This window comes from Copadichromis virginalis, linkage group LG10 (genome assembly GCF_057382275.1).
Source record: "Copadichromis virginalis isolate Kocher_CV1m ecotype Utaka linkage group LG10, C_Virginalis_male_GT1.1, whole genome shotgun sequence".
Classification (NCBI taxonomy): Eukaryota; Metazoa; Chordata; class Actinopteri; order Cichliformes; family Cichlidae; genus Copadichromis; species Copadichromis virginalis.
This window is the reverse complement of record NC_140627.1, coordinates 7,141,540-7,167,286: the sequence shown is the minus strand read 5'-3', so window position 1 is coordinate 7,167,286 and position 25,747 is coordinate 7,141,540. Positions and strand designations below refer to the sequence as shown.

Below are 25,747 nucleotides of genomic sequence, written 5' to 3'. Positions count from 1 at the left end.
GGCATCTGTGGCATTTTGCTGTGAGACAAAACTGCACATTCCAGGGTGGCCTTTTGTTGTGGGCAGTCTGAGGTACACCTGTGCACTACTCATGATGTCAGATCAGCATCCTGATGTGGCACACCTGTGAGGTGGGATGGATTATCTCAATATGGCAGATGTGCCCACTACCACACATTTGGACTGATTTGTGACCACTGTTTGGGAGGGATGGTTATATTGTGTATCTGGAATGAATTTTAGGTCTCTACGTCCATCCCATGGGGAATGGGAGCAGTAACAAAGGTGTTGCGTTTATATTTTTGTTGAGTGTATTTCTGTGTTGCAGATGTGCAGTAAACAGCCAAAGACCCAGTACTGTCGCCTGCCTCTTACTTTCATGCCAGAACACAACGCAAGAACAACAGGCGTAACACTTGAACGGGTTACATGTTCAGTGGCCGAAAAAGCATGGCACCAATGGAGAATGAGAAGGGGAAAAGCGGATCGTTGAGTGAAATGGACGAACCAGAATTGTTTTGTAAAAATGTTGCAACTTCAGTGATGTGGAACTGGTTTGGTGCTTGTCCGTCAGATACCCACCAAAGCACATTTTTTGTAGAACATACAAGCGGGCTGTCGTTATTACCGTATTTGTCGGACTATAAGGTGCTCGTAAAAGCCTTTAATTTTCTCAAAAATCGACATTGCACCTTATAATCCAGTGTGCCTTATATATGAATTCTGGTTGAGTTTACTGACCTTGAACGGATTCTATGTGGTGCACGGCGCTCAAAAATCTGTCAAAAAATGTTTTAGTACGACTTTGGTAAGCTACAAAGCCACACCACTTTGATAGATTTTCTGGGCATTACGGCTCATGGCCTCGCAGAGTAATCTGGTCCCAAAACTCAGTTTGCTTCAGGTCCCAAAGTCAAACAAACACTGCAGCACACTTAGAGTTAAAAATTGTCTAAATTCTGTCATCTTTTATTAAAGTGATCAGCATTGCTGCTTTACCAGGTGTAACAATTAAGTTTAACATCCAGGCATCCATGAAAACTGAACTTGATAAAACTTAAGGGTTCCTAATGGTTAGGGACAAATGCAATCGCATGGCTGGATGCTGTAAACGAACCAAGCTTCAGTCAGGAGAACAACTGAGAAAATCCTTCCACAATACGAAGTTAATCATTAAGATACCGCAACAACATGGGAATAGAGAAGCTGTGATAGAATACAGCATTAATGAGTCAATGGTACAGAAGTGGAGGAAGCAAGAAGAATGAGTTGAATAAACTTTGAGTTATCTGACTATATATATATATATATATATATATATACATATATATATATATATATATATATATATATATATATATATATATATACATATATATATATATATATATATACATATATATATATATATATATAGGGGTGCAACGATACTCGTATCGATATTGAACCGTTCGATACAGTGCTTTTGGTTCGGTATGCATATGTATTGAACAATACAAAATTTTTAATTTATTTTATCAACTTTCCTTCTGACGATGCTGTCTGTGTTGAGCGCTCAGTGAATCTGCGCTCGACAGTGCAGCCTAGGCGGAGTAGTCGAACGCAGATTCACTGAGCGCAGGGCAAGCTAGCGAGACAGAAGTTAAGCTCTCCTTGCAACATGGCAAATTGAACCTCCCCCACCCTCATTCAGATGTGGCGTTTGGAACTATTTTGGTTTTCATGTGACGTATGACCCTGAAGGTAAGCGCGTCATGGACTAAAGTAAAACAGTATGCTGGATGTGCCATGCAATGCTCAATTACATGGGTGGGAGCTAGTGTGTTAGCGCAGTTAGCTCGTTAACGTGTTGGCTGTCCAGCCCCATGCACGCCCCGCGGTAGCTTGTTAACGAAGATTTGCCGTGTTGTGGCGTTAATGTCATTTCAACTAGATTTACGCTGACAGCACTAGTGGGAACACAACGAATATGACTGCACATTTACACCGACATCATCCAAGTGCAAAGACAAGTGGAAGCAGACAAAAACAACAAGCAGCATGCTACAAACTTTACCCGAGTCATTTAGACAGCCGTTAGCACATGATTCTCCTTATGGGGACCTGATATGTTTAATATGCTGCTGAGAATATAGCCCAGAAGAAGCGTATAGTATAGCTTTTATTTTGGAAAGAGCCATTTCTCTGTAATAAACTCTCTTTTCCAAAGATGAGGGATTCCTCAATCAGATACAGGGCTCGCAAAATCGCTAGCCCGACGTCCATTTTTCCAGTCGGGCTACCAAAATCTATCTCTGCCCTGCCCGTCGGCCTATTGTAGGAAGGAAAAATATATGTCAATGCTTTTGCATTCTTTCGGAAATGTAGCTGGGTAATTATGTCATTGGCATCGGTGAGCCACTGTCAATATGTGACATATTGAAATCGCGTTTGAATTTGCGCTTGTTTTTTGCTTTCACTTTGCAATCGCGCGGACTGTGAGCGACAGCACTGATTGGTGAGTGATGATAATTTGCGCACCAATTCCTCTGACATCGTCTTATCAATCGTTAGCTTGCAAACATGACAAGCAAACATGACAAGTGAAATCTCCCGCAGCAAGCTTAAACATGTGAGAGGTTGATCGCGCAGAGAATCGCTGAGCGTTATGTGAGTGCGTGTGTAAAAGCAGCAGGATATATATTTTAGTTCTGCTGAGCCAAATAAGACAGGTCAGGGTGAAGAAGTGACAGCCAAAGAAAAGCTTACCACAAAACGGAAAAGTTATGACAAATCAGACTATAAGGCAAAAAGAAAGTGCAGCTTTATGGTTTCATGGACAAAAGAATTTCTGTGGCTGCAATATGACAAGCTAAATAACCAGGGCTGCACATAAGTGGTCCGCAGGTGCGCATTCGCTGTCAAAATAAAAAACGCACACAAGATAAGAACTTGCAACGCGTGTTTGCGTACATAAGATTTTCAGGAGGAGGACAGACATTTGTTTAGAACTCTTAAAGATGTCGAAGAAGCTCCTTTAAGCAATTACTGTGATGTTCCTCCACCTCCAAAGAAATGTCAGGAGTCCGAACCACAAAAGAAGCACGTATTCTTGGAAAAGTAGTTGCAGGAGGTGAGCTGGCTTCAAACAAATGATGAACGCACAGAGATGTGGTGCGGAATGTGCCGTGAAAATGTAATAAATGACAAATTAAAAAGGCATGAACATTTTTTTTTGTATCGAAAAAATATCGAACCGTGACATCAAAGTATCGAACCGAACCAAACCGTGAATTTTGTGTATCGTTGCAACCCTAATATATACATATATATATATATATATATATATATATATATATATATATAGTTTGTTATTTATTCCTACTGTCTTACCATTTATATTTTATTTCCACACAGCTTGTGTGGAACACCCATAATTGTGTTGTACATATATAATGACAATAAAGAGCTTTGTTTGTCTTGATCATTGTCTTGAGGTTTTGGTTTCAGTTAATAATTTTGCTTAGGGATTAGTAGAGTTGGATTTCTCGAGACCGGTCTTGGTCTCGAGACCGGTTTCGAGACCACTTTTACGTGGTCTTGGTCTCGTCTTGGTCTCGACTGACTTTTGTCTTGGTCTTGTCTTGGTCTCGAGTGACTTTGGTCTCGGTCTTGGTCTCGGTCTTGCGTTCTCAAATCGACATAGTGTTCGGGAGATTTGGAGTCAACCATCAGCGGAGCGAGGGGGTGGCTTACTGGGCTTAAGCCCGGGTCATTTTTTCAGAAGCATGGGGTCCTTTTGGAGTGTAATTTGTTAGTTAGATGCCTGACTGACAACTGTATAAAACAAAAACAATACAAGAAGCACAGAGTTCAGGCACTAGGAGCACAGCACCCATGTGAGTGAGGGGGGAGAAGCTGCTGCCTGCGAGTTTGCTGCAGACAGAGGAGAGCTTAAGTTTGACCAGGTACCAAAGCAAATCATTCGTACTGTACAAATAATGTAAATATGACGGTGTATCACAAAAGATTGATATCAAACTGATCACTTGGTTGCGTTACTTGCTCTTCGAGTGAATCAACAAATAGATAAATAAAAAGCCGAACAACAATGCAAATTTTTTAGAGAGTCTTAGCTTACATTTCATATTTTCAGTTGTTACCCTCCACGGCTAAACAAACTCTCTAAATCAGTTTCAGTTGTGTACTGATGAACACAACAATGGACATAAGGAGCTTCTTTCAAAGACAAAACTCAGGTAGATGTTATTTTATATATTATGCTTTGTATGTTGTTCAGTATATTTCTATGCAAAACAAGAGGAATTTCAATACACAGCAGTATATTCACAGTTGAAACCAGATATCAACATACACTTTAGGGAGAAAACATAAAAACTTTTCTTTTTACTGTTAAACATGAATTTAGAGTAAACTTGTTTTGTTTTAGATAAATAAATGTTGAAATATCTTTGAATTAGTTAAATGTCAGAATAAAGAGAGACAGCGCTGTCTATTTTAATCACTTTCATCAAATTTAGGAGTACATATACACTAAGTTAATTAATACGAAAACGCCAGGCGATTCCATTCTGAGCTTAAGAAGCTTCTGATAGGTTAGTAGAGTCCATGTGAGTAAATTGGTGGCACACCTGTGGATGCATATAAGGCCCCCCAACACACAGAGCCTGTTTCTTTGACATGGGAAAATCAAGAGATGTCAACCAAAACACCAGGAAAAGAATTGTGGACCTCCATAAGCGTGGCTCAATTTTGTATACATTTTGGGTCCATTTGCAATTAAGGAATACAGACAATTTCTCTCTTTACTCTTAAAGTTAACAAATATGTTTTTATATTTATCAATCTAAAAAAATAAACATTTAGTGTGATTTGATGTTACAATTGAAAAAGTGTTTGTGTTTTTATCTGAAGAGCATGTAAATATCAGGTTTCCACTGTATATTTGATGATGTTGGTGTTTGGCTTGATTGTCAGCACAAAGAGGGAGAGAGAGGAGCAGAGAGGGAGAGAGAGAGGAGAATGAGGACAGAACAGAGATGGAACAAGAGCAGGTGAGACACATGTTAGTCAAATGGTTGTTTGCCAAAACTCATCAGAATATGTATCTAGTACCTAGTGTAACTTTTTAGATACCATTTGTTACTTTTCAAATTCTATATTTATTAAGTTATGCAGGCTTGTTTGCACAACAAGGCTAAATAATTATATAAACTTTTCTGAATCTAAATAGTTTACTTTGGTAGAATTAAAAAATAAGTGTAGTGCAGATCTATGATGATTTTTAGTGCTACTATCATCTAGTTTTGATTCTGGTTCTGTTTTGATTAAGTCCCAAGTAGTCCTGATTTTGAACTGTTGTAGTCCCGTTTTAATTCCGGATCAGTTCTGGGTCTGGTTGAATTGGGGTTTAGTCCCTGTGTCTTGATACAGCCCTGACTTTGTTCTGCCTTGCTGCTTAATTAAAAAAATAGTTTAAGGCGTCCTGCATATGTGACATATATATATTTTTCCTACATGAAGTCATTCTTTTTTGAACAAAACTCAAAAAGGAGCCTAATAATCTTTCAGTCATTTCTACCCTCACTTAATTTCCTTTCGCTGCTCAGCTCTCACACAGTGGCTCAGCTATGCTCCAATCCCTCCATATTGTGGCCAATCACATGCAAGGATATAGGATAATATCATTATGTGAAAAACAGAGAGGGTGAGAGATGCGACAGTCAAGTGCAGCGTGTGTCTGTCCTCTCAGTAAGTGAGTGAGACAGTAGACAGCGGTGAGGAGGGCTGTGCGAAAGCAAAAACACATAAATATGCCTGACACCTGTAAACGAAGCAGCATCTGGCTGCAGTTTAAATACTTTTTTTGTCTCGGTCTTGGTCTTGGTCTCGGTCTTGGTCTTGGTCTCGGATTAGGCGGTCTTGACTACAAGTCTAGGGATTAGTACTGTGTGGGAACACTACACTACTACACTTGACTGAATGAACAAACCACTAGTAAAAAGGGGTGTAAAAATATTTTTATTTAATATTTACAAACTGGAAATATGAGGCAGTACTTCTAGAAAACTGTTTTGTCACACATAAATCTGAAGTCATTGGTTGACAACAACCTGGAGACAGAGCAAGGAGTTTCCTTTTAGAGGTTGAATAAAGTGTTTTGCTGATCAACTTCTATCTAAAGCCTTTGGCTTATTAGGTGTTAAAGGTGTAAGGAGACACAGTCACTGATGGCTGTGGCTTAAAAGAGGAGAACCAATGGGGACAGAAGTGGAAGGTCCTATTAGGGGTGGGCGATATAAACGATATACGATAGAAACTTTCCCAGCTGAAACAAAGGGACCAGCAGGACTCATTGAAAACTAGCTTTAATGCAAATTCTGTGTTCATACTATGAATATTAAGTCACAAATGCTCAAAGTACAAACCTGGTTAAAATTCTGTGCCATATTTTGTGTCATATTCTTTATGCCAGTATTTTTGAGCATTCTAAGCCGAAATAAGCTAAATTAGAGTTAACTGCATTAAGCAGAAGTGTCATAGCAGTTGGAAAGTCCGCTCTACAGCTTGGTAAAATAAGTAACAGGGACAGAACAAATGGCAAAATAAAATTTTTACAAGTTAAGGAAGCAATGACAGTATCCATTCATCCTGAGACCCTCTGTGATCCAGCCCTTTCTGCATGCTGAAATTGAAGGATTACATACCTGCCAGGCTTGTTGATGTACTTGTGCAGTCGAGCTTTGACTTCATCATAAGTAAGGAAGGCCATATAGCCAGGGTGTGTCACCGCTAGGAAATTCCAGTTCCTCAGAATCGATCCCCAAGGCTGAAAAAAAAAAACCATGTTATTGTGGTTATGCAGTTTTTGTAAGTATTAATGTTTTATATTGTAAACATAAAGTAAATGGAAGTTGGGTCATGTATAACAGCATACACTCATTGCGTTGCCTCTTCAAGGTAAACTGTTCCTTAGGGATGGGTACGGCTATCTGACGGTTCTGACATAAACGTTAGTAACCAGACCGTAAAGCAGCGCACATTTCGGTGCTTTATTTCGGTGCTTTTTTTTCCTGAGATGTCAGACACTTTGGATTCCAGCCAATCATTTTACCTTTGCAAGCGTAGTAGGCGGGGCCAGGTACGTACGTTCTTTTAGAGCAGAGCTACAGATTAAAAATGCCCGAGGCGAAGCGGTCAAAGTCTGGCTGTACTTCACAGCAAAAGATGCAAACTCAGCAGCCTGCAACAAGTGCTTTAAGGTGATACTGTGCAAAGGAGGTAACTCCTTGAATCTGTTGAAACACCTGGCGACGCATAGCGTTTTTTTAAAAGCCGAGAAATGCGCCGTATTTGATAGCTTGCTGCGAGACCTCACACCGTGCACATCTACTGCGGGTGTGGTTCCTGTTATCGGTCCCGGAGTTAGCAACATCCCCCAAAAACCCGAAGAGGAGAGTCCTGGCCCCTAGCCCTGCCAGTGTAGCAGGAATGATGACGGATGATGATGGCAGCAGCAGCCGTTCTTCTCTGGGTCAGTAGCTTAATGTTGTCCGTGTGTAATTTACGTTGAGTAAGCTAACCACGTTATTAAATTAATGCATTTAAGGTGAACTAGCAAACACCGTCATAGTTACATGCGGCTGTCTTCTTGTTTGATGGCAGATACTCCCTTCACCCTGGCCAAAAAGGCTAAAATGACCAAAGAAAAAGTGGAAAACAGCTAAACATAAGAGGTTTTTGGACAAAGTTGGTGTTTTTTCCATTGATTAAGCACTGCTTCCAGCCAAGAGTGATACCATAAATCCCCTATAGCTGCAGAAAAGGCTAACATTGTTATCTTTTTACAAAAAAAACAGATAAACATGAGAGGTTTTTGGACAAAGTTTGTGTTCTTCATTTTTTAAGCACCGGTTCGAGCACCGTTTAAACACCAGCACCGTTTCAAAAGTACCAGTTTGGTACTGGTATCGGATAAAACCTAAACGATACCCATTGTTGTGATATTTTGATACCATGGTAGCATTTACAGGATATTGTTTTATAGTGATATTATACAGGAAAACTGTTACTCAATAAGGCCCATTTACTAGTTATTTTTCTCTTTCTCTGTGACCCAAGAATTAATGTGTAAGAATCACAGGATGGTACCTCAAGGTCGAAAACACCACAGAGATCACTCCCTTACTCCCATCCTCCCTTCTTTATCTCCTAGAAAAGGCTCGTTAAAGGCCAGGTGGTTTGTTTCAGAATTCACTAATGAAAGAACTCTGTATTCTATGTCTAGGAGTGTATTTCGCTGGGATGATCATAAATTGTAGCTGAACTATACAAAGGATACTTCTTTGCTCAGAGGGCAGGAAGACGCTTCCTTATTTGGTCTGTACCGGTTTGAACTGAGAATCTGCTGACACACGAACCTTTTTCCTCTATATAAACTGTTGTACTTGTGAATAAAGTTGAGTCAGTTTGGAATGACAACCTAGGACAGTCTCCGCGTCTTCTTGTTCTTCCAAACTGCTCCCGGTACTCCGGCCGGTACCGTGATTAACCGTTGATCATGCATGAGAATATTTTAATTTTGTTATATGTTAAAGGATGAACTCTGCTTATTGGTGCCCACGCCTTAGGAGGAAACTCGATCTACGGATGACGGAGATTTCCTTCACCCATCCCTACTGTTCCTTGCTGAGGGACCAGACAAAGAGTGATTTAAAAAGAAATCCATAAAGGAGGCAAAACCATGGCGCCCCACGAGGCAGACATGTTTGCTTGCTCTGCTCTCGGATGCCGACTTGTTGTTTGTTGTTGTTTGCTTTTGTTCTTTTTGCACTAGATAAGTGTTGTGCACTGTTAACATAGCCGAGACAGACACTACTGGACTTCGGTAACTCACACAATCTTCTGGACTTTACCCTTCCACCGGAGTTTCAAGTCATTGTTCGCCCAGGTAGACACCAGGGACTGCAGACTCACTCTGTATACCAAGGAAACTGGACTGCAGATCCCCCAGATCACCCATGTTACTGGCTACAGGACTTTCCCAGTCCGACAGGATCGGCAACAGGACTTCAGCCAGCATTATTACAAACACTGGCATTCCACAGGGTTGCGTCCTCAGTCCTGTAGACCCACAACTGTGTCGCCTCCAATAGGGATAACACCATACTGAAGTTCGCGGACAACACTGCAGTGATTGGTCGCATCACTGGAGGGGACGAAGCGGCTTATAGGAGAGAGGTGGCCGGTCTGGTGTCATGGTGTGAAGACAACCTCAACCCTCAACACTCATAAGACAAAGAGATGATAGTGGACACGGGAAAGAAGAGGAGGGCTCACCAGCCGCTGTTTATCTGGGGGCGTTAAGTGGAGAGGGTGAGCAGCTTTAGATACCTAGGCATCTACATCACTGAGGACCTCACCTGGACACTGAACACCACACAGCTGGTCATGAAGGCTCAGCAGTGGCTGTATTTCCTGAGGAGGCTGAGGAAATTTGGTATGTCGGCCAAGATCCTCAGCACCTTCTACAGCTGCATTTCCGAGAGCACACTGACCAAGTTGCATCACTGCATAGTATGGCAGCACTACTGCTATGGACCGCAAACGCATGCAGAGAGTGATAACAACTGCGGAGAAGATCACCAGGACTGCGCTGCCCTCTCTGCAGAGCATCTACCATCGCAGAGTCCAGAGGAGAGCTGGCTCCATCCTCAAAGATCCCACACACCCCCAACACGGACTGTTCACACTTCTGCCATCGGGACGGTTTTAGAAGTGTGAAATCCAGAACATCCCGACTCAACAACGCCTTCTTCCCCACTGCTATCAGACTCAGAACAGCAAAGAAAGAATTTCATTGCACAGAGAAATGCTTTTCTTTGTACACATGACAATAAACAATTTGAGTTGAATTGAATTGAAAATATTCAATCACCCTCCTTAAGTCAGATTTGTGGAGGGAACTTGACATAGACCATCCGGTGGCCGGAACTTAGCCTTAGCCTCCTGTATGCCTACCACCCACAGAAGGCACTGGGGGTGTCAGGTGCATTGTGTCATGGGTAAGGATCAAGGGCGGGGGCCCTGGCAAACCGATCTACAGCTATTGAGGTTGACTACTGGGACACGGAACTCCTCTCTTATAGGGAAGGACCCTGAGCAAGTGCGTGACGTTGAGAGATACCAACTAAATATAGTCAGGGTCACCTCAACATACGACTCTGACACTGGAACCATTCTCCTGAAAAGTCACGGGACTCTGTTATAGTCTGGAGTTACCCTTGGTGACACGTAATGGGCAGGGGTAGGTATTCTTGTATGCTCTCGTTTTGCTGCTTGTACACTGGGGTTCGTGTCATTGGACAAGATGGCCATTTCCCTGTACCTTCGGGCTAGAGAACGGGTCCTGACTGTTGTATGTGCTTATGGGCCTAACGACAGTTCAGAGCACCCAGCCTTCTTGGAGTCATTGGGTGAGGGTGTTCTTGGTGCTTGTCATGGTGGTAATCTCCGAACCAGATGTTGGAAACTGGAGGTGAAGGGACCCATCAAAGCTGAAGAAGGAGTCCTATTGGACTTGGTTAGCCTGTGGGACTAAGCTGGGAAACAGCTGACGGGTACTAGAAGGCCAACTGGAATGCAGCCCGGGGTGGTAGCTGAAGCAAAAACTCAGGGGAGTTTGGTGAAGCCATGGAAAAAAACTTTTGGTCTGTCTCAGAGCAATTCTGGTAAACTATTCGGCAACTCAGGGAGGGAAAGTGGTGCTCTACTCACTGATCTCAAGTGGGAATACAGTTAGGTGGTGAAAGGAATACTTTGAGGACCTCCTCAATCCCACTGACACCTCTTCCATAGAGGAAGCAGTCTGTGAATGAGAGGGACAACTCGCCCCTCACTAGGGACAAGGTCACTGAGGCAGTTAACCAGTTCCTTTGGTGGCCAGGTCCCTGGGGTGGATGAGGTTCGCCCTGAGTTCCAAAAGGCTCTGGATGTTTTAAGGTTGTCCTGGTTGACATGTCCAGACTATATCGCATGGAGATCTGGAGTGGTACCTGTCTGGGTTGTTGCTACAAAGCTTTTCAATCCTTATGTGACTACTGCAGGAGCTTGGTCCAATTTGCTGGCAATAAGTCGGACTCGCTTTCAATGTGTGTTGGACTCCCCTAGAACTGCACTTTTCCAGAGATTTGGTTCATAGTTTTTATGGACAGATTTTTTTTAGAAGTAGTAGAAGTAGTAGTAGAAGCCTCCCACCACATGGTGGGAGGCTTCTACTTTGGAGGCCTCAGAATCTCATCACTGAATTTTGCAAATGATGTGGCTGTGTTCATCAGGTGGCGGCCTCCAGTGCACAGATGTGCCAGGAATGGGGATCAACAAGTCCAAATTTGAGGCCATGGTCCTCAGCCGGAAAAGGGTGTAGTGATCATTCCAGGTCCGGGATGACTTGCTGGCACAAGTTGATGAGTTTGGGTATCTCAGTGTCTTGGTTATGAAAGAAGGGAGTAAGAAACAAGAGATTGACAAACTGTGGCACCAGTGTCCTTGATTGGACTGCTGCCCCTGCCCGGATAAGCCGAAGTAAGTGAAATAAAACCAAACTACAGTCTAAAGTAAAAGGTCATATGAGTCAAAATAATCAGATTAAGTAGTTGGAAATTAATTTACTTGATATTGACCAACCTGGAAGAGGCGTGTGAAGATGTCAAACTCGAACACAGAAATGTAGTCATTGCAGGTGAGGTCAATGGTGGATTTGAGAGCCATAGCCTCCAGACCGCTGCTGATGGGATGTATGTCATGAAGGCACTGACGGAAGACTTTCCATGGCACTATTGTCCTGCAAAAGAACCAAGTCGTAAAAGTCACATACAGGATTGTGAGATATAAGTTAGATATCCAGACATGCATCTTTACTGATATAAATGTGCAAATTACCAAATGTATGTGGTGACTGTGATTAGCCACAGTGGGCCTTTAGACACTGGGCTTGCAGTCAAATCAGCAAAGTTACTTAAACACAACAGTATCTTATACCCTGACATAGTTTAAAACCTAATATTCAGCAATTAAAAAAATTGATTCAAATGTTCCCAAGATGCCAAATGCATTAACTACACTGTTACAAAAAATAGTAATGTCAAAGTATCTTACTGTATATTTTACAGTTTTGTACTGTCTTTCTAGAATATCATTATATTTACATAAGTAGACTGTGATTTTACATGTCAAAGGTAAAATAACATAACATCACTGTAAATATAGTAAAACACAATTTACTTGTTTTTTAAATATATTTTCTGTACATATTTAGATTGTAAAACTACATTCAGAAATGTATCATAATTTCACAAATATTTGTCTGTTATGTGAGAGAATGATCTGTGAAATTCAAATGTAAAACTATGGAAAAATATATAAAATGATCGAACAGTAATGAGAATAATCAATAATTAAAGGAGTATTTGATTTATAATTTTGCTGAAAATTCCATGTCATCTGGGTCTGATTCAATAATTCAGAGGTAACAAGTGAAAATATAATTAATAGGAATAAAAACTAAAAAAAAACATATAAAACATTGCACGGCCAACGCTGTGCTAATTATATATTTTAAAAAATAAATGTAGAGGTAGGAATTGCAATTAATATAAATCTCAAAGTATTCACAACATTCCTAAACAGAAATAGGCCTCTGCACCTGGGGTGAGGGTGTGGCCATGAAAACAACGTGACATGCCATTGGATGTTGGGACACATAATAACATGACGCTAAGCATCGGCCAATGAATGTGAACTAACAACCACAAGATCGCGGGTATGGCTGTACTGTAGGAAAAAATCCTAATATAAAAGTATTTTAGTGTGCAGTTTACAGTTTACAGTTTTGTTCTGTTCTTCTAGAATATCATTAAAGTTATGTAAATAGACTGTGATTTCACATTTCAAATGTACATTAACGTTAAATCACTGTAATGCAATAAAACATAATTTTCATGACTATTAAATGTATCTGTCTGTACATATGCATATTTAGATTGTTAAAATACATTCACAAATGTATCATGATTTCACAAATATCTGTCCGTTATTTGAAAGATTGAACTGTTGAATTCAAATGTAATGCTATGGAAAAGTATATAACATGATTCCTATAAGCTTGTGTTACATCACATAAGTTTTATTATCATTGCTATTTAGGGCGATCGTGGCTCAAGAGTTGGCAGTTCGCCTTGTGATCAGAAGGTTGCCGGTTTGAGCCCCGGCTCGGACACTCTCGGTATTGTGTCCGTGGTCAAGACTCTTCACCTACCGCCTACTGGTGATAGCCAGAGGGGCCGATTGTGCGATATGGCAGCGTCGCCTCTGACAGTCTGTCCCAGGGCATGCAATCCATTATTATTTAAACTAACTGTTAACTGTATATTTCTGTACATTTACATATTATGATTCATATTGCCACATTCATTGACCTTGTTTATAGGTAATTCCATTGTTTGATCACGTTAAAATGTTCCTAATTTAATGTCTAAAAGCACTTGGAAAAGGCAGAATCCCATGTAAAATTAGCGCAACAAACTCTATTTTCATTACTGAAAATAACTGTATTTTCATGAGAAAGTTATTTTCTGTTATTTTACAGTAGTATTTTGGCGCCCCAGCTGCCGGAATACTACCGTTTTTTTAGGATTTATTTTTTTTCCTATTTATAGATAATTTCATTGTTTAATCACATTAACATGTTCCTAATTTAATGTTTAAAACCACTTGAAAAGGCAAGATCCCATGTGAAATTAGCGCAACAAACTGTATTGTCATTACTGGAAATAACCGTATTTTTATGAGGAAGTTATTTTCTGTTATTTTACGGTAGTATTTTGGAACCCCAGCTGCTGGAATATTACCATTTTTTTAAGATTTTTTTTTAACAGTGTAAATTACAAAAAGGAAAATACACAGAGGCAGTAAATATTAAACATTAAGCATTCTGGAACAAACAACATGTTTATGAACATAAGTGAGGATAAGACTGTGAGCAATATGCAACATCTTTTACCCAGCAACTGGTAAACCTAAACAATGAGGTAGCCTAAAATTTCAACAACACAGTAAAGATAACACAAACATTGCATGAACCAAATACTTTCTATGCCTAAATATCCTTTAGCAGCATACTAACACCAAGTTGCTCTCCGATGCATCCATTGGCGTGTGAATGTTGAGATAGAAAGCGCATAGATAATGGATGATGGTGTGAATGGAGCATTTTACACTGAACAAAAATATAAACGCAACACTTTTGTTTTTGCTCCCATTCCCCATGGGATGGACGTAGAGACCTAAAATTCATTCCAGATACACAATGTAACCATCCCTCCCAAACAGTGGTCACAAATCAGTCCAAATGTGTGGTAGTGGGCACATCTGCTATATTGAGATAATCCATCCCACCTCACAGGTGTGCCACATCAGGATGCTGATCTGACATCATGAGTAGTGCACAGGTGTACCTCAGACTGCCCACAACAAAAGGCCACCCTGGAATGTGCAGTTTTGTCTCACAGCAAAATGCCACAGATGCCACAAGCAATGAGGGAGCGTGCAATTGGCATGCTGACAGCAGGAATGTCAACCAGATCTGTCGCCCGTGCATTGAATGTTCATTTCTCAACCATAAGCCGTCTCCACAGGCATTTCAGAGAATATGGCAGCACATCCAACCGGCCTCACAACCGCAGACCTCGTGTAACCACACCAGCCCAGGACCTCCACATCCAGCAGGTTCACCTCCAAGATCGTCTGAGACCAGCCACCCAGACAGCTGCTGGAACAATTGGTTTGCAGATACTGACCGGTTCTGGGTCCCCAGACCCCCAATAGCGCAAAAAACTGCACATTCCAGGGTGGCCTTTTGTTGTGGGCAGTCTGAGGTACACCTGTGCACTACTCATGATGTCAGATCAGCATCCTGATGTGGCACACCTGTGAGGTGGGATGGATTATCTCAATATAGCAGATGTGCCCACTACCACACATTTGGACTGATTTGTGACCACTGTTTGGGAGGGATGGTTATATTGTGTATCTGGAATGAATTTTAGGTCTCTACGTCCATCCCATGGGGAATGGGAGCAAAAACAAAAGTGTTGCGTTTATATTTTTGTTCAGTGTATATAAAGCACCACTGGTGCTCAGGTAGAGTACAAAAGTGCTATATAAGGTAACAACCAGTAGATTTATTGACCTCTCAGGCAGAATGTTTACTGCACTGACAAGATGATGAATGCAACTCAACAGCAAAAATAGAAATATTAAAGTAAAACTTCTTTCAAGTGAAATTAAGAATAAATGTGCATGGGTGTGTAACTAATCAGCTGTTTGGGCTGTGTTTTATAGGGGGCTCTCTGGCAATGTGTATAAAAAATGAAGCAAACTTGGGACATTAGACGGACCCCAAAAGACCCCAAAAAATGCAATCTATATTACTATGTGAATTCCATAGATTTGAGTTTATATTCAGTTTTGTTGGTACTACTGAAGCCTTCAATTTGTTGAAAGGAGGAGAGTCCATATGCTCTCACAGTTACCACAAGATAAAAGAAGACTGATATCCTTATGTCCGAGTTTTCATGAACACAGCTCTGCGCTGAAAAACGTTTCTGAATGAAAACAATGTGGACGAAATGTTTTGCACTGTCAAAAGCACCGGCGGTAGCATCCAAAAGGCAGAGGAAGATGCTAATCATCGCACAAAAAGTTGGACTTCTGGACATGCTAAAGGAAGGTAGAAGTTACCGTATTTTTCGGACCATAAGGCGCATTAACCGACACAAAACAGTCAGATAAGTCAAACTTCACTCAACTCATTCTTCTTGGTTCCTCTACTTCCGTACCATTGATTCATTAATGTTGAATTCTCTCGCAGCTACTCTATTCCCATGTAGTGGACCTGAAAACAGGGTTTGATCTTTGGTTTCATTCTATAATACTGGACTTATTTTTCTACGAAGGTTTGAACTTTCAGAGCGTTTAAACAAGAGAGAAAAGTGTAAAAATGTTCATGCTTGTCTGAGAAAAGTGTATAAAGTGTGTAGTGAGGGGCTTTACAGCCTGAAAACATCTATAATAATTGTAAATAATAAAGCTGGCTATTTTGTGGATTTCACCTATCATGGGTTATTTTTAGAACATAGCTCCCACGATAAATGAGGGAACACTGTAATGTAAAAATCTAAAATCTAAAAAATGTTTGTGATTAATTCTTATTAAAGGACAAAACATCTCAATGGCATTCACTAATAAGGTTCAGGAAATACAAAGACAATGATATATTTTATAACAGTGTTCTGTAAATAGCAGTCATTTCTGGAGATGTTCATGGCCACAGTTGAGGTGTGCCAGTGTCTAGTGGCAGAATGGATGTTGCGGATGCTGTCCCTTTTTTTGAGGGAGGCCCAGACAGTGGCAGGTATTGTGGGGCAAATTCACAAATGTCTGCAGGGCAACTCCAGGGAAGAGGGATATAGTTTAAGGATTGACCCTTCACCTACATGCAACAGCTCTGAGATGCAGGAGCCAGGTGGTTGCACATAGCTGCTGGATTTAGCCATGTTGGAACAGTTTGTGGGGCTCCCGGGACAAACAGATCTGGTAGAGTGGGTCTCTGTTGGTCAGCGAACCTGGAAGTGGTGGATATGTTGGCAGAAGGGTTCCACATAGATCTTAGTCCACCAAATCCAAGGGAAAAGAGTCAAGGCTGCAGTTAGCTCCCTTCTGGAACATCGGTTAATTCTGGGAACGGAATGGTTCCAGTTTAATAAACCGATGAGGCATTGTTTAGGGATGTGCACACAACTGGTAGGCACATATGTCTGTGCTGTGTTCAGCGGTGATGCAAATTCCTCCAACACTCTCCAGGCAGGAGGAAATTGGAAGTCTCTCAGGGGCATCCCCAGTTCCGATGGTTTACTTCATGGAAGATTTTCCCCTTGAGCAGTCTTCTGACAACACTGTGAAATTAGGCTTTGGCTAAGTGATGAAAATTGAAAATTGGGGCAATTCACTATCGAAAGGTGTTTCAGGTTATCTCCTGAGTCGGCATCCAGAGAGACTGACGGGTTGGTGAAGTGTCTGAATAAGACTTTAAAGTCCATAATTCTTAATAATTCTCCAGCTCAAACAAGAGTATCCTGACATTGAGTACAGCCTCCAGCATGGTGCATTTGGCCCAAGTCACTCACTCAGGCAGAGTCATGCTTAAAGTGGTCCCAGTTACCCTCCACAATAATGGGCGATCTCTGTCCACCTACGCCATTCTTGACGACGGATCAGAGTGGACTATTGTTTTATCTGCAGCGGTTCATTACCTGCAATTAAATATCACAGAGGAGTCCCTCAAACTATGAACCATCAGGCAGGAGGTGTCACAGTTACAAGGCGCATGCGTTTCTTTTGAACTAAGCGCACCCAGCTCTCCCCAAAATCAAACATCACATCAGACGTGTTTTTACTGCTAAAGAACTTAATCTGGCAAAACAATCCTGTCCAGTGGACATACTCCGTCAGAGATATCCACATCTGGCCGACGTTCCCATCAAAGCATTTAAGGATGTGCAGCCTATGCTTCTTATAGGCTCAGATAATGTCCAGCTCATCACCCCTCTGTCACCTGTCAAAGTTGGTCCACTAGGCAGCCCTGTTGCTGTCAACACTAACCTCGGTTGGGCCATCCAGGGACCGGCTACCTTTCTACATCTACCTACTGAAGCTTCATGTCTGCACACATCCCTGTTACCAACTCCCTCTCAAGCGCTAAGACAGAACGTTGAGAAGCTGTGGCAGTTAGATGTGCTCCCCTTTCGATCAGAGAAAGAGGTAACTCGCTCTAAACAAGACAAAGAGGCACTGGAGTTACTGAAGAAAACCACAGAACGTGTACAGGTGGATGGAATAGCTCGCTATGCTACTCCTCTGCTCCGCCGCAGAGACTCCACTAAACTACGAACTGACCATGGCAGTGATGGCTCTCCTTCGGTCCACAGAGAAGCGCCTGATTAAAGATCCTGATCTAGTGGCTGTGTACAATGCAGAAATACACAAACTGGAACAAGCAGGTTATGTAAGAAAACTCACTCCTGAAGAGGCAAACCGCACAGATGAATCCTGGTTCATTCCCCATCATATTGTGCATCATAACAATAAACCTAGGATAGTTTTCAACTGTTCCTTCCAATACAGGCAAGACTGCCTTAACGATCAGCTGCTACCAGGTCCAACTCTCGGTCCATCCTTTATAGGTGTCCTGTTGAGATTTAGGGAGCACCCTGTTGCTGTGAGTGGGGACATACGAGGTATGTTCCATCAGGTGCGGCTTCTTTCGCATGACCGGCCCCTGCTGAGATTCGTGTGGAGAGATATGGAAAGAGATCGGAGCCCGGACATTTATGAGTGGTGTGTCCTGCCCTTTGGAACCACATGCAGCCCCTGTTGTGCCACGTATGCCCTTCAGCGCCATGTGCAGGATCATAAAGATGGCAATGAACAAGTACTAGACTCCGTGCTGCACTCATTTTATGTCGATAACTGTTTGCAATCTCTGCCCTTTGCTTCGCAGGCACGACCACTTGTCGATGTTATCATCAGAGAGTTGCTATCTACTGGTGGTTTCGAAATCCGACAGTGGGCCAGTAACTACCCAGAGGCCATTGTTCATCTCCCCTCTGAAGCAAAGTCCCCTACCTGCGAGCTGTGGTTGACTGAACACCAACCACATCCCCAAGAACCAACCTTAGGCTTGGCATGGCACTGCTCCACAGACCAGATCGCCTACAGATGTCAGCCAGTGGTTCCTCAGGAGTCAACCATGAGAAACATCTACAGCATCCTCGCCTCTCAATACGACCCACTGGGTTTCATCATCCCCTTCACGACCCGGGCAAAGGTTATTGTTCAACGTCTGTGGCAGAACGACAGGAACTGGGATGATCCCATCGAGGGCGAGTTACTCCAACGGTGGCAAGAGTGGGTGAGTGAGCTACAGTATCTACAAGAAATCTGTCTGCCTAGATGCTACACAGCCCCAGCAACCCAAGAGGGAACTTTCCAGCTGCATGTATTCTGTGATGCGTCAGAGTGTGCTTACGGAGCAGTGGCATATTTGAGATTTAAATCGGCAGAACATGAGGTCCACACTGCCTTTATCATGGCCAGATCACGTGTAGCTCCCCGCAAGAAACTGTCAATTCCCCGTTTAGAGCTGTGTGCCGTACTGGCTGGTGCACAACTGTCTAGACTCCTCCTCAGTGAGCTTACTCTGCCCATTAGTGAGACTACTTTATGGACCGATTCTACCACTGTGTTGAACTGGATCTAGTCCGAGTCCTGCCACTATAAAGTGTTTGTAGGTACTCGTATTGCCAAAATACAGGAGCTGACTGAGGCCGCCAGCTGGAGGTATGTCCCCTCGGCTTTGAACCCAGCAGATGACATCACCCGGGGAAAACCATTACGTGAGCTGTCAAAACCTAGCCAGTGGATGGATGGGCCCCCCTTCCTGAGACAAGCATCTGAGCAGTGGCCAGCATGACCTACTGTGAGTACAGACACTGAAGATAATACTGAGTTAAAGAAATCAGCTTTCTGTGCCTATGTCACTACAGATTTGGCACAGTCTGATCCTGCATACAACACCTGGGCTGATTTGGTGCAGGCCACCTACCTGTCTTCTCACGGGGCGGCTGTCCTCCCTATGTCAGCGGCACAACGCTTAGAGACAGAAGTTCAAATTCTCAAACAGGCACAACAAGATAGCTTCCCTGTTGAAGTACACACACTTAAATCTGGGAAAGAGGTGTACAAAGACAGCAGACTGAGCAACCTTTCTCCCAAATATGACAGTCAGCTTGGCCTCATACGAGTAGGTGGACGTCTCCAGCGAGCAGAGCAGATGGATGTTAACACTCTGCATCCTATCGTGTTGTCACCAGACCATCCTGCTACTCAGCTCATCATCAAAGACTAGGATACACGTCTCCTGCATCCTGGCCCAGAACGTGTCTTTGCCGAATTGAGACGCAGGTATTGGATTTTAAGAGGCAGACAGGCCATAAGGAAGCATCAGTATCGCTGTTTTGAGTGTAAGAAGTGGAGAGCCAAGCCTGTTTCACCGAAGATGTCTGATCTCCCTGCTACCCGCTTGCGATTAAATCAGACGCCATTCTGGTCCACAGGAATTGACTGTTTTGGCCCTTTCACTATAAAGATACAGTAGGTAGGAGACAAGAGAAACGGTGGGGAATTATATTTAAATGCCTTACGACCCGCTGCATTCACCTCGACCTTCTCACTGGTATGGACACTGACTCCTTTCTCATGGCTCTGCGCAGATTTATTGCTTGAAGAGGAAAACCTTTTGAAATACTGAGTGATCAGGTCACCAATTTCAGAGGAGACAGAGAGCTGCAGGAGGCATTCAAAGTGATGGAGCCACGACTGCAGGAGCTCAGTGAACAGAGCATCATTTTCCACTTCAACCCTCCGCATGCTCCACATTTTGGGGGAGCCTGGGAACGGGAGATCCGTTCAGTCAAATCTGCACTTCAAGTTGCTCTCAAAGGTCAAGCGGTGCCAGAGGATTTGTTGCTTACTGTTCTTATTGAAGTAGAGGGCATACTTAATTCCAAGCCACTGGGATACGTTTCCTCGGATATTGCAGATGTTGATCCAATCACGCCAAATATGTTGCTCATGGGGCGGCGCGATGCTTCCCTTCCCCAGGCAGTTTATGGCACCAGAGAAGAACTTGGAAGGCGGAAATGGCGTCACAGCCAAGTCATAGCGGACCAGTTCTGGACTCAGTTCATTCAGCGCTACCTGCCTGGACTGCAGCCTCACCAGAAGTGGAACCAGACTACTCCACCTTTGAAAGTGGGACAGACTGTCATGGTGGTGGACTATCAGCTCCCACGGGCTTCCTGGCCCGTAGGACAGGTAACACACGTGTTTCCCAGCCCGGATGGACAGGTGCGAGTAGCTGAAGTCGCCATTGGGAAACATAAATACCAACGGCCTATGTCAAAACTTATCACTTTACCTGAACTGTCAGCTGAATGTCCTTAGTCATATTCACATGGGTTTTTTAATGTTTACTAATGTGCTATACACATTAGGGGGCGGCTGTATAAAACCCCTGTGATTTGTGTATATAGACTGTTCCACGGACACCCTCTAACCACTGCTAAGATGGTACATTCCTCCCATCCTTTGTTTGAGTTTGCGCTGGTTCACCGTGATAGCGCTGGTGGAGCTGGGCTGTTGTACTGAACATGTGTCGTGCGTGTGCGTGAATGATAAGTAAGTGCCTTGTATTTGTTTGTTCTATGGTTGTAACTTATCAAATACTTACCTATGTACATTGGGTGATGCTTTTATAGAGTTTTCCAGCGGTTTGTGTAGCCACGAGACAATGTATATTCATGCTGATTTGACCAAAATGGCGCTACCCTTGTGAACTGAGCTGCCCAAAGTAAAGATGGAGTCTATCCCTGTGCAGCAGCCCATTTGTGTCCACCAGGGGGTGGGGTTTAGTCATTTTCGAATTAGACTTTCTGTTCAACCCTTTCTGTATTTTTTAGACCAGTTAGGTTGACTTTAATTGTTTGCTAATTGTAATTTCTGTTATTTTACAGAACCACACACATACATATACTCATACGAATTCACTTCTGGAGATGTTTTGGATTAAAGGAACCCTAATTATCATTGCTGTAGACCCCCTCTTTCATCATATAAGTCACCTGTGCCTTCTGACCGAGGATAGGAAAATCCTGCTGTAATTTGCCAGTTTATTGAGCACACACATGACCAGTTCAGGACTGCTCATGTAGTTGTAAAGTATCTCTAAAATTAGAAACATCCTGTCATAGAGCTGAAAAACTAGTTTTTGCATTTATTACTTCTCGGCTGGACTAGGCTTGTCCTAAAAACTCCCTGAAAAGCTGTCCATTGATCCAACATGCTGCAGCGAAAGAGAGAGCATTCCCTTCATTGGCTCCCTGTTAGATTCAGAATTTAATTTAAAATCCTTCTCCTCACATACAATGCATTGAATAACCAGGACTGATTTTATCTTCAAGACCTTATAGTACTGCCAGAGATTTCTTTCTGATAAAAGGCAGTATTTCCTCCCCACTGTCGTCAAGTGCTTGCTCATAGAGGGACGTTTAATTGTGGGGGGCTTTCTCTCTCTATTACTTCGGGGTCTCTACCTTAGATTATAAAGCCCTGTAACAGAACTCTCGTGATTTAGTGTTAATACATACATAATTGCTATTGTATACATAATACAATATACACCAAATCACAAGGGGGTGGCTGTAGCTCAGGAGGTAGAGCAGGTACCCTACTGATCGGAAGGTTGGTGGTTCGATCCCTGGCTCCTCCAGGCTGCATGTCAAGTATCCTTGGGCAAGATACTAACCCCAAGTTACTTTCTGATGCATCTGTCAGCGTATGAATGTGTGACTGTAGTTAGAAAGCACTATGTATAAAGAAAGTGCTTGCGAGATTGGGTGAATATGGCATGTTATATACAGTGCTTTGAGTACTCCGGGAGAGTAGAAAAGCGCTATATAAGAATCAGCCCCTTTACCATATACAGTGGGGCAAAAAAGTATTTAGTCAGCCACCGATTGTGCAAGTTCCCCCACTTAAAATGATGACAGAGGTCAGTAATTTGCACCAGAGGTACACTTCAACTGTGAGAGACAGAATGTGAAAAAAAAATCCATGAATTCACATGGTAGGATTTGTAAAGAATTTATTCGTAAATTAGGGTGGAAAATAAGTATTTGGTCACCTCAAACAAGGAAAATCTCTGGCTCTCACAGACCTGTAACGTCTTCTGTAAGAAGCGTTTCTGTCCCCCACTCGTTACCTGTATGAATGGCACCTGTTTGAACTCATCATCTGTATAAAAGACACCTGTCCACAGCCTCAAACAGTCAGACTCCAAACTCCGCCATGGCCAAGACCAAAGAGCTTTCGAAGGACACCAGGAAAAGTATTGTAGACCTGCACCAGACTGGGAAGAGTGAATCTACAATAGGCAAGCAGCTTGGTGTGAAAAAACAACTGTGGGAGCAATCATCAGAAAATGGAAGACATACAAGACCACTGATAATCTCCCTCGATCTGGGGCTCCACGCAAGATCTCATCCCGTGGGGTCAAAATGATCATGAGAACGGTGAGCAAAGATCCCAGAACCACACGGGGGGACCTGGTGAATGACCTGCAGAGAGCTGGGACCAAAGTAACAAAGGTCACCATCAGTAACACACCACAACGGCAGGGAATCAAATCCCGCAGTGCCAGACGTGTTCCGCTGCTGAAGCCAGTGCATGTCCAGGCCCGTCTGAAGTTTGCCAGAGAGCACATGGATGATACAGCAGAGGATTGGGAGAATGTCATGTGGTCAGATGAAACCAAAGTAGAACTTTTTGGTATAAACTCAACTCGTCGTGTTTGGAGGAAGAAGAATACTGAGTTGCATCCCAAGAACACCATACCTACTGTGATTCATGGAGGTGGAAACATCATGCTATGGGGCTGTTTTTCTGCCAAGGGGACAGGACGACTGATCCGTGTTAAGGACAGAATGAATGGGGCCATGTATCGTGAGATTTTGAGCCAAAACCTCCTTCCATCAGTGAGAACTTTGAAGATGAAACGAGGCTGGGTCTTCCAACATGACAATGATCCAAAACACACCGCCCGGGCAACAAAGGAGTGGCTCCGTAAGAAGCATTTGAAAGTCCTGGAGTGGCCTACCCAGTCTCCAGACCTCAACCCCATAGAAAATCTGTGGCGGGAGTTGAAAGTCCATGTTGCTCGGCGACAGCCCCAAAACATCACTGCTCTCGAGAAGATCTGCATGGAGGAATGGGCCAAAATACCAGCTACTGTGTGTGCAAACCTGGTAAAGACCTATAGTAAACGTTTGACCTCTGTTATTGCCAACAAAGGTTATGTTACAAAGTATTGAGTTGTATTTTTGTTATTGACCAAATACTTATTTTCCACCCTGATTTACGAATAAATTCTTTACAAATCCTACCATGTGGATTCATGGATTTTTTTTTTCACATTCTGTCTCTCACAGTTGAAGTGTACCTCTGGTGCAAATTACTGACCTCTGTCATCATTTTAAGTGGGGGAACTTGCACAATCGGTGGCTGACTAAATACTTTTTTGCCCCACTGTATGTGAATTTAATTAATTCATAACATATCGTTTTAACATATTAAAACAAAATATATGATTCACAGTTTAAATTTCATTTTCTGAAAAATATCCAACAGTGTATCTGTGAAAATGTGAAGCTATTGCCTTAAACACTATCTTCTATTAGGGTAAAAAAAAAAAAAACTGTGGATAAAAAAAAATCCACACAAAACTGGCATTTCGGGCATTTTGAAAATTTACAGAATTTGGTGCCCAATGTTTAATGTATTTGTTTTTTTGTTTTTTAAGTCATCCTTTTTACATCGCATTTTTAAAATGACACAACTGTAACCGTAATTTGGACTGTACCATTAATCCCAGAGGAAGAGAAAAGTATTCACAGTGCTTTGCTTCCTCCACAATGTGTTATGTTACAGCCTTATTGTAAAATGTAAATGTAAATTCATTTTTCAACTCAAAATTCTACATACATTATCCAATAACAACAAAGTGGAAAAAGTTTGCTTAAAATTCAGAAGTGTAATTCTTGCATGACACCGAAAACTGAGCTCAGTTGCACCCTGACACACACCTGTCTATATAAGGTCCCTTTGATGACAGTGCAAGAAAGGTCAGAGGAGTTGTCTGTAGATTTTCAAGACAGGACTGTATCAAGTCACAGAACTTGGGGTGGGGGTATAGCACAGTGACCGCCATCATCCATAATAGGAAGATTTTGAAACACCGGGACTGTTAGCTACTTGGCCAGTCTGAGCAAGTTGGGATAGAAGGAGTATCATTTCTGCAGCACTTCACCGATCAAGCCTGTATGGTAGAGCAGCCAGACGGAAATCATTCCTCATGACAGGTCTCTCTTAAACAAAGATTTAACTTTTTGGCCTGAATCCCGTGTGTCATGGAAAGCAGGCACTGCTCACCACCTGGCTAATACCATCCCTACAGTGAAGCATCGTGGTGCCAGCATCAGCAGCAGAACTGGGAGATTAGTCAGGGTTGAGGAAAAAATGACAGCAGCAATCTACAGAGACATCCTTGATGACGGCCTCCTTCAAAGTGCTCTGGCTTTTGAAATGTGGCAAAGGTTTATCTTCAACAGGATAATAACCCTAAGCACACAGCTGCCGGACACTGGCGCCACTGGGCCCTCTGACCACCACCATTTCATATACCTCCAACAGCTTCCTATCTGACACAGTTGGCTAATTTGGCTAATAGTGGCCATAGTGATGTTTTCTGCTTAAATTTATGAATGTTTATTTATAGTGAGCATCAGCATCAGCTTCCTTACAATATAAACAGTAAATTCATCTGAAAGACATTATGTGCAGTTAGCCTCAAGCCAAGTCCTGACATCTCAATCTTCTCTCAGGATGGGTAACAAGTGTGACCCTTTGACTGATTAAAGGGCTATACCTCAGCTTCGGTTTGCAAAAATCTAATAATCTAACAGATTATACTATACTTAGTTTCTAAGGTGGCTCTGAACACAGTGTAGGATGAGCA

General features: G+C 42.5%; 1 protein-coding gene across 7 annotated transcripts in view; it reads right to left on the bottom strand.

Annotated features, from left to right (window-relative positions):
• cblb (Cbl proto-oncogene B, E3 ubiquitin protein ligase) overlaps nucleotides 1-25,747 on the bottom strand; it is a 168,869-nt gene that overhangs the window by 126,981 nt on the left and 16,141 nt on the right. For all 7 annotated transcript variants that reach the window (XM_085469607.1, XM_085469608.1, XM_085469606.1 and 4 more), the window contains 2 exons: nucleotides 11,686-11,842; nucleotides 6,708-6,829 (listed from right to left, as the gene is read on the bottom strand). In XM_085469607.1, coding sequence (XP_085325733.1) covers nucleotides 6,708-6,829; nucleotides 11,686-11,842 — 279 coding nt within the window. The remainder of the gene's footprint in view (nucleotides 1-6,707; nucleotides 6,830-11,685; nucleotides 11,843-25,747) is intronic.